The following is a 10,534-nucleotide window of genomic DNA, read 5'->3' as shown; positions in this document are numbered from 1 at the left end:
CTATGCCACTGCTACTGGTGGTTCTCATGGCCCTGCTGAGAGCCTCCGCTGGGGGGGACGGCGTCTGCAGGCTGCGAGGGACCGCGGAGCCTCCCGAACTGGCCAAGGACGGAGACCTCGTCATCGGAGGCATCTTCTCGTTCCGTACGGGGCAAGACGGCGGCGTCGACACCTACCGGACAATCCCACAAGCGAGGCAATGCAAAAAGTACATGTTGCTTTTTAATTCATGCGTGTGTTGTGATGCCTCAGGTGTCTGAATCTTTATCATTTCATATTCTATGATCAATGCATTTGAGTGTTTTCTGTGTATTTAACGTGATCTTTCAACCGCCCAGCTTTAATTTCAGGGAATTCAAATTTGCTCAAACAATGATTTTTGCCATAGCTGAGATCAACAGCAATCCTGCGTTTCTGCCCGACGTGAAGCTTGGCTATAAGATCTACGGTGACTGTGGGACCATGGACATACTGAGAGCCGCCATGGGGCTGGTGAGCGGACAAAAGAGACAGATTGTTGAAAACAACTGCACCAAAATTGACACGGTACAAGCAATCCTCGGACATTCCGGCTCGAGACCGACTATTGCGTTTGCACAAATTGTTGGGACGTTTCATATACCTGTGGTAAGGTTTGCTGTTGTGAATAGTGTCCTTATTTATTTATTTAATATTATTGTACATTAATATGGTACATTTAGATAATAAAACTGTGTATATGATGTTTGGTGCCTTTGACATTAGTTTCGACATGTCTCTTGTTCCGTCCAGGTGAGCCACTTCGCCACCTGTGCGTGTCTGAGCAACAGACGAGCGTATCCCACCTTCTTCAGAACCGTCCCCAGCGACTACTACCAGAGTAGAGCCCTGGCTCGGCTGGTCAAACACTTCGGCTGGACCTGGGTGGGGGCCATATGTGTTGACAATGAGTATGGCCTCAACGGCATGGTCGCGTTCATCCGAGCTGCTCGGGAATACGGAGTGTGCGTTGAGTATTCCGAGGCGTTTTCGCGATCGGGGCCCGCTCACGAACTCCAGAGAATAGTAAAGATCATAAAACAATCGACGTCCGAGGTCATAGTGGCCTTCATGTCCCACAGAGAGATCAAGGTCCTGGCGACAGAGCTGTACCGAGAGAACGTCACCGGACTGCAGTGGCTCGGCAGCGACGCCTGGATCACGGACCACTCTCTCACAGCCAGCGAGGGACACAGAATCCTGGTGGGCTCCATAGGCTTCACCGTCAGCAGAGCTCAGATCCCCGGGCTGGAAGAGCACCTCAGGGAGATCCACCCCTCACGGTTCCCCGACAGCCAGTTTGCCAGAGATTTCTGGGAAGACGTGTTCGACTGCTCTCTGAATGGGACTGAAAAGACCCAAAGAGAAGCGTGCAGTGGCTCTGAGAGCTTGTATGATGTTGAATCACAGTTCACTGATGTTTCTGAGTTGAGATTCACTAATAACGTGTACAAGTCAGTTTACTCTGTGGCTCACGCTCTTCACAGCCTGCTCACGTGTGAAGACAGCAAGGGCCCCTTCTCCAACGGGAGCTGTGCTGACACCAAACACATTCAGCCGTGGCAGGTCAGCGGGCAACACTGACGTTTACGGACTGTAATCTACAGTACTAAAATATTTGTGTACTCTTCTCTAATTGCTTCAAGCATCGTAAAATGTAAAAGTAGTTCATCTCTGGAAAAATGCCATCACGTTATGTCTAATATGCTATTTCCGTCTGTTATTTCGTTGAAAAGGTGTTGCATTACCTACACAACGTGAATTTTACCACAAAGCAAGGGGAGAGAGTTTATTTCGACGATAACGGAGACTCGCCGGCGAGATATGAGCTCGTCAACATACAAAGAACGACCACGGGTACGATGGAAGGGGTTACGGTCGGCCTTTACGACGCTTCTCTTCCAGAGAGACACCAGTTTGTGATGAACAACGTCTCACTCGTCTGGGGTGGAGGCCGGACCAAGGTGAACCAGAGAGCACGAGCACTGTCTGTTTCACACCTCGTTAGGTGGAATTAATATTGTGGGGAGGAAATGTGTTTTTTTTTCTGAAAGCATATTGCTATATATATTGAGTTCTTAACTTTCCTGTCTGTGTGTGGATGTGTGGTGTGGCAGGTGCCTGTGTCCGCATGCAGTAAGAGTTGTCTCCCAGGGACACGAAAGGTCCTACAGAAAGGGAGACCGGTCTGTTGTTATGACTGTATACCGTGTCCAGCAGGAGAGATCAGCAACACCACGGGTGAACACACAAACACTACGGCGCCATTTCATCTGCCGTCTAGAATCTGATATCTACAGTAGAACCACAGCATAGCTTTAACCCTTTCACTACCACACTACAAAGGGTTTACGCTTTCACTACCACACTACAGACGGTTCACCTTTCACTACCACGCTACAGACGGTTAAATGTGGTAGTGAAAGGTTAACCGTCTGTAGTGTGGTAGTGAAAGGTTTACCGTCTGTAGTGTGGTAGTGAAGGGGTTAACCTTCTGTAGTGTGGTAGTGAAATTGTTAATGACAATTTTTTTATCGACAATTAAACAATTATTAAGTGTGAACAATAAATATTTATAATCTTTTGTCATTCTTTAATTCTGTCTTTTTTCGCGTTTGCAGATTCCATACACTGTTTGAGATGCCTTCCTGAATACTGGTCCAACGAATATAGAGACGCTTGCATTCCAAAAGAAATTGAATTCTTGGCATATAGTGACATTATGGGGACACTGTTAGCTTGGTTTTCCTTACTGGGAGTATTTCTGACTACGGCCACGGTACTAGTATTTTACTGCCACAAAGAAACACCCCTAGTCAGGGCCAACAACTCTGAGCTGAGCTTCCTGCTGCTCTTCTCCTTGACCCTGTGCTTCCTGTGTTCTCTCACCTTCATCGGCCGGCCCTCTGAGTGGTCCTGTATGCTGCGACACACAGCGTTCGGGATCACCTTTGTCCTCTGCATCTCTTGTGTTCTGGGGAAAACTATAGTGGTGCTGATGGCCTTCAGGGCTACTCTTCCAGGCAGTAATCTCATGAAGTGGTTTGGACCTGCCAAGCAGAGGCTCAGTGTTCTGGCCTTCACTCTCATTCAGGTTGTGATATGTATCCTTTGGTTAACAATCAACCCTCCTTTCCCTAACAAGAATATGGAGCACTATAAGGAAAAGATCATTCTAGAATGTGCCTTAGGTTCACCTATAGGGTTCTGGGCTGTGTTGGGGTATATAGGAGTCCTGGCCATCTTGTGTTTCTTCCTAGCTTTTCTGGGTCGGAAGCTTCCTGATAACTTCAATGAAGCTAAGTTCATCACCTTCAGCATGCTGATATTCTGTGCCGTCTGGATCACATTCATCCCAGCTTATGTCAGCTCTCCTGGGAAGTTCACTGTGGCTGTGGAGATATTTGCCATTCTGGCCTCCAGTTATGGGTTACTTTTCTGCATTTTTATTCCAAAGTGTTTCATCATATTATTCAGACCAGAGAAAAATACAAAGAAACATATCATGGGAAAGACGTCAAATAATGATATACTTTATTAACTGATTACTGTCAATTCATTGGAGTTTTGGTTATTAACCACTATTATAAACTTTGTTTTCTCTCTTTCTCTCTTTCTCTCTTTCTTTCTTTCTTTCTTTCTTTCTTTCTTTCTTTCTTTCTTTCTTTCTTTCTTTCTTTCTTTCTTTCTTTCTTTCTTTCTTTCTTTCTTTCTTTCTTTCTTTCTTTCTTAATTTATTATTTGATTATTTATATATGTATTGGCTACAGTGTTTCTTTTGCAACAATAATGTTTTCTATCAAGAAGCAAACGTATCTTTAATCTTCTGTATAATGATATCAGTTAATTATGTGCAATAAAGAAATGTGTGATTCTGACTAAACACTGCACTGTTCCCCCTTCATTCATTCAGCAGCAGCACCAATCCCCCAAAGTTAGAAACCATTATAATATATAGAAACTAGTCTATACACATCTTTATGGCCCCTCTTCACTGATAAATCTGTTATGTAATGCTGTTTAGGATGTGACCGAATGTTCTTACACTTCAAATTAGAACTTTGACCTTTGAGCCAAAATTACAATTACAGTTGTTCTTCAACAAATACACCCCCAATACGCACATGACGTGATAAAGATACCACATCATTATTATTATTAATATTATTATTATTATTATACCTGAAATGTGAGGTAGGTGCATGAGGCCTGCAAATAACCCCACAATTTGCCTTAAAACTGTACAGTAGACTGATTTCCGTTAGTATGCACACACACACACACACACACACACACACACACACACACACACACACACACACACACACACACACACACACACACACACACACACACACACACACACACACACACACACACACACACACACACACACACACACACACACACACGCACGCACACACACACCTGAACATGCACACACACACATGCAAGCACACACACATACACAACAAACAACATACACAGGGACAAACACTGTGGGATAAATAAGTTCCCATCTGTTGTAAACATGTCTTCATTACCCAGCGGTCTGACTCCAGTGAGAGATCGGAAGCCTCATAACTCAGACACGGGGGACTAAACACTGTAACATGTTGCCTCATCTTACACAACAACACCAGCCGCTCGCACACCGGTGACATAATGCATCCAGAGGGAACGGTGGAGTCTGTCATCATTTGCACCGCAATTAAATTATTATGTTACAATTTAATTTAGATAATGTCAGTGCTATAGATTCTGGGCTACTGTGTTGATATTGTTTGGGTTTGAACATTGTTTACTGAATCAACACAACTCCAGATATTTGTATATACAATATGGTGAATAAAGAAATCTGAATCTGAATCTGAATATACAGTAACTGCGTTAAAGTTCTACTTGCCAGTAGCTCTCTGGTCAACTGAAGTCTCCTAATGAGAGCATCAGGTCCTGGACCTGTGAAGGCCCTAAGCCTCCAATTCAAAGTGTCCCGTCTCCACAGATATGATTTACCACATAATGACAGTGTGTTACATGACAGAAGAGTTAGACTGACATTAGAACTCACTGAACCGCATACAGTAGTATATGACTGGATCACAGAAACAAGGTGAATTGGGTGCAGTTGGACACTTCTGAAGGGATAATTCCAGTTATTTTCAACAGGGACCCTATTGTTCATATCATACAGATGATCATCTCATCAATTCAACTGAGCCACTGAGCGAATCATGTTTTTCTGCTGTGTGTTTAAGTTTGATGCAGCTCTCCTGGCTGCGATTCATTCCAACAGGGCAACAGCACAACAGAAAGACAAATATTTAATGTTAAATGTTACTGTATCTAAAACATGACCCTTTCAGAATTAAATACTGTTTTTAGGCTGCTTTTAAGGATACTTTTTGATTGTTGTGCATAGTCGCCATTTTGGATGGTATTGCAGCCAGAGAGCTGCAGCGAAGTTGAACCCCCAGAAAACACAACTTATTAATTTGTGGTCCAATTTATGAGATTCTGTTTGGAATCGATACGATATCAGATGATAGAACAATTAGGGATTGACACCAGAAGGACCCTTTAAGGCTATAGCCCACTGACTCACAAGGCCGTAAAGTAACGGCATCTCACAGTAAGATGAGCATTCGCATGATTCACTTTGTCCCAATATTGGTGGGATTTTGATGCATTGGGGGGTACTGGTACAGTATGTTCCTGGGCATTACTGTTTTATATGAGAGAGACGCAGAGCCTTGCCATGTGATCACGCCACCATCTTGACAGATTTGTATAAACCGCATATAACAGTGCTGTATACAGCATATTTACATTTATATTTGTATATTTACCGCATATATATGTACATATTTGTCTGGATATACCTGCATATAACCCCTCTACATACTACTCATACACCTGCATATAACCAATAGCTCTGTATGATAACATGTTTATTCTCACTGCATACATCTGTCCAGATCTGTCGTATACCTGCACATAGTCCTTTACTCCAGTGTTTCTCAACTGGTGGGCCATTTTGAGTGGGTTGCGGATGTGTGTGTAAAAGAATTAAATAAAAAAACTTTACTAAAAATATATAGCCTACCGTATATATTTAATTTTTTTTTGTAATTAAATGTTTTTGCACTACCTATCTTTGTGAAAGTGGCTTCTCAGCTCTGGTCCAGCTGAAGACAAAGCAGAGGAACAGATTGGACATTGAGCACAACCTCAGAGTTTCTTTGTCTACCATCACCCCAGACGTTGAGACTCTTGTCAGGAGCAAACAACATCCCCAGTTATCCCATTAGTTCCCTGGGATGTTAAGCTAAGAAGTCTGCTAAGAAGCATATATTATTTATTATTATTAGAATTGTATTTCATTGGGTTTTTAGCCCTAGTTGCACTTTTGTTGCATCCCCAGTTATCACATTAGTTCCCCAAACTTAGGTCTGTTATGTTAAGCTAAGAAGTCTGCTAAGAAGCATATATTATTATTTATTATTATTATTATTTTATTTCATTGTGTTTTTAGCCCTAGTTGCACTTTTGTTGCAACCCCTTACCCCAGTTATCCCATTAGTTCCCCCAAACTTAGGTCTGTTATGTTAAGCTAAGAAGTCTGCTAAGAGAAGCAGCATATTATTTATTATTATTTTATTTCATTGGGTTTTTAGCCATAGTTGCACTTTTGTTGCACTTTTTTGTGTTTATTTCATGTTTTTAACAGTGCATGAAAGATTGTGTATTACTGCAAAAAATATTGAAATAAATCAGTGGTTAAAAAGAAATTGGGTCGCAACTTAATGACTAAGGAAAATGTTGGGTCCCGAGGCTAGACCAGTTGAGAACCACTGCTTTACTCTATCTATATCTGTACATACAGTATCCTACTCTTACTAGTTATGCTGCTGGCCAGTATGACTATTACTGTACTATACCACCCTCTAATAGTCTGTCGACTTGTGATTTGAGGTGGTGAGAGTGGCCCTGCTCCACTGTGCTCTTTGAGGGAGGCAGGGTTAGCTGTGGCATGGATGTGATCAGGAGAACTATATAACAACAGCAAAACCAGGACACTCAGCGGTCCTGGTGGTAAATTGGGAGTTGGGCTGATTCATATTGTTATAGAGGAGCCTTGGTTAGAGAGGCAAGCATGACACCAGAAGGTTGCTAGTTTGAATGCTCAAACATCTTTGAAAGGTTTTGGTAGAGGTATTGCATGAGAAGGGCCTTCTATTGTATCCCTGCCCTTAACCCACAACTACTCCAATGGAGCTGCTTAGTAGCCAACAATCCGTGGTCTTAGGGCTCCTTCACATCACATCAGACGATGCCTTCTTCTGAACGGGGGTAGTTGCTTTGGGCTCCAGCTGTATTTAGAACATGGGGTCGCCTGGGTTCGAGCCCAGCTCTCCGCATTGCTATCAGCTTGGCTGGTCGTTCATACTAATACAATTGGCAGTATTAGGGGGTGGGAAGCTGATGGGTGGGGATCGGACGTTGTGGACAGCGACTCCTACAGGTCGGTTGGTGCGCCTGCGCAGCAGAATCAGGAAGCGACGGGGGCGGCGTGCCCTCCAAAAACGCAGACCCCCGACGCTGAGAGATCGCGCTGTGCAGGTGAAAAGATGCGACTGCTGCTTCCTCGAGTACCGGAGGGGACATGTGATGTAAGGCTTAGTCCACATTGCAGCCGGCTTGTGGGAGGCATGGTCTAACAGCGTTCGAGACAAGGGAGGGTAGAATTGGACGATACGAAATTGGGATGGGAGAAAAATAGAAAATGGGAGAAAAAGTAGATACAAAAAAAAATAATAACATGGGGTCGCCCAGAAAAACAACAGAGCGGCATTCTACGAGAAAGTAGAACTTGAGACAACTTTTGCCGTAACACATCCCCTCCCTGCGCGGCGGTGGCCAATCGAATGGTCCAACACGCCAAGTTTCAAGTAAGGTACATGTACATTATAGTGCAATGCTTGGTTCTGTGTGACCCTCCTGAGATTGTGCTTCGTAAAATAGTAAAAGATCAGACAATATACAAAATATACAATATACAAAATGATATAGATAAAATACGGTGTAATGTTTAAAAATCCTTTAATAAAGTGTTTAACGTGAATGTTTAAAGTGAGTGTGTGCATGTGGAGGTTGTGTGCAATGAATGTTGTGCCAATGCACCAACCTGCGGCAGCTGCATTGTCTGATTAGTCATCGTGCCTCGTTAAATAAGGGTTAATAAAATATGTATGTGTCGTAAAACAGTAAAACTGCATCAATAAACAACTTCACCACACCCTCTTTCTCCTTCCCTGGGGTCCATACATTGATTGTTCGGAACCCTTAAAGGGGTACTTAAAACAATGCTACTTTATTTTGCACAGAATCTCACACATATCCCAAAGCTATAAACAGTCTTCACACATTCATTTAGTTAATGAGATGACACTGAATCCTTGTGTTAATTACAGCTCAATCAAATTGTGGACATGAAAAATTGCAATCCCTATAATTTCATTGAACTATAATTAACACAACACAAGGGTACAGTGTCCTTCAAATGACATCACTGGAGGACATGTTCAAACTCATTAACTCTCAATAACTGTCAAACTACATCTAAATGAACGTGTGCAACAGGCACGTGCACACATAGAGCCCAAGGGGTGCTTGGGCACCTGCCCTTTTGAGCCTTTTTTTTTTTTTTTTTTACCGTTATGCATATAGACTGCCCCTCCAACTGAAAAATGTCAGGATAGAATCAAAATATTAGGTAAAGAGAGAGAGAGATGCCCAATATTCCATTGCAGTTTGCACGGCCTCCTCAGCGTGCCTCTCTACGGACCTATATATTTTATGCATAGCGTGGGTGGTGATGATGATGATGATGATAGAAACCGCTGTGGCGCATACAGTTGAATGCTGGTATTACACTCATTGAGGGACACGAAGAAGTCAAGTCCGATGGGATTTGGGAATCTCAAATACAAATCGGGATTGGAATAAAAAATGCATTTATATTAAACAATACAGAATATACAGCACTTCTTGGGGTCTGTAGGGTAAGCACTTATTCCCTCCCCCCGCCTGAACATTTATGGAGATGTATATGGGCCATGTAAGTCAGTGATAAATGTGTCTTTCAAGGATAAGTGAGCTCCTGCACTGATTATTATAGTTCAATATTCAATATGTGATCACCAAAACCCCCCAAAAAGCATAAAAAGGGCCCTTAAAAATCTCGGTCAAAAAGCACATAGATATTTTGCCCTTTTCAGCCTTTGAGCACCTGCCCCTCTAAAGTCCTGTGCACGTCCCTGGTGTGCAAAATGGCTTGGAGTTTTGGGATATCTGTGAAATTATGTGCAAAATAAATCAACATAGTTTTTTCGGTGAAATGCCCCTTTCAGCAACTCCCTAGATCACAAACTCAAGGCCCGGGGGCCAAATCCGGCCGCCTGACATTTTCATCCGGCCCCAAGACTGAATTCTTTCATTTTGAACTGATGTCTCTCCATAGGAGCAATTCAACTGCCCTGATAGAAATCAAGCGCACCTTGCAGTACAAATCAGTCAATACTTGAAATATTGCTAATTCTTCATACCTACTCTGAAATCAAATCTGTTGAAATGATTGGTTTGGTACAAGATACAGTAAGTGAAAGCTACGGTAGACTGTAGCTATGGTAGTGTGTGACTGTGTGTGTTCCACTTAAACCCTTTCCGGACATGCACTCGGGACAATGCACAGATCACCTGCCTGGGGTTGTGCTTTTGGGACATGTAGCACACAGCATGCAATTCTCCGGGGCAGATGTGTTCGGACATATGGAAATATTGTGCTTGGTTTAGGCGAGGGGTGGCGTCTAGGTAGAGCGAGGGCATGACGTAGAAAGCCTAGCTCCTCCGGTTGTGTACGGAAGATCATAATTTTAAATATGTATTCGAATGGCATTTAATCTCCAAGTCCAGGACCAGTTTAGATTCAAATGTAACCTATTATTGCTAATCTTACAAACTCCTGTGGGTGAATAATTAATTGAAACCAAATCGGTATTATTAGCTTGAAAATTCATCATTATTTTAATAAATTGTGCATACAAAAATGTAATCTATAATAAGCCAATTATCCCTAAATGATGCATCCTTATCCACCCGTTAAACAACCCTCATTGTATTTATTGAGATGCAGAATGAACAGAAGTGTTCAACAACATATTGAGCTGATATGCACAAATTGAATAGATGACCAAACAAAATGACCAAATAAGCTAGTGACCTCAGGAAAATGCACATTTTTAGGTATTATTATGTGTCTGGCCTGCAAAATCATTTGTATTTGTATAGCTCTGTATGATAGCAAGGACAATAATGCTGTGTATACCATATATATTATAGACATATACTATTTATTCTCACCACACACATATCCACACCTGTCTGTATACCTGCACATATAGTCCTTTACTATATCTATACATATCCTACTCTTACGCCACTTGCCAGTATGACT

General features: G+C 42.5%; 1 protein-coding gene across 1 annotated transcript; it reads left to right on the top strand.

The window, feature by feature from the left end:
• Nucleotides 1–89: 89 nt before the first annotated feature.
• On the top strand, nt 90–3,559 carry LOC311240854 (extracellular calcium-sensing receptor-like; the record flags this gene model as incomplete). The annotated part of the gene is made up of 6 exons (XM_084329447.1): nt 90–208; nt 339–627; nt 772–1,584; nt 1,755–1,982; nt 2,136–2,259; nt 2,640–3,559. Exons 2-6 carry the CDS (start codon nt 373–375, stop codon nt 3,557–3,559), a joined length of 2,340 nt encoding a protein of 779 aa, XP_084185573.1. The 5' UTR covers nt 90–208; nt 339–372.
• Nucleotides 3,560–10,534: the final 6,975 nt, after the last annotated feature.

Source organism: Notolepis coatsorum (genome assembly GCF_963971535.1).
Source record: "Notolepis coatsorum genome assembly, chromosome: 1".
Classification (NCBI taxonomy): Eukaryota; Metazoa; Chordata; class Actinopteri; order Aulopiformes; family Paralepididae; genus Notolepis; species Notolepis coatsorum.
Note: the sequence above shows the minus strand (reverse complement) of the source record. Positions and strands in the feature narration are given on the sequence as shown.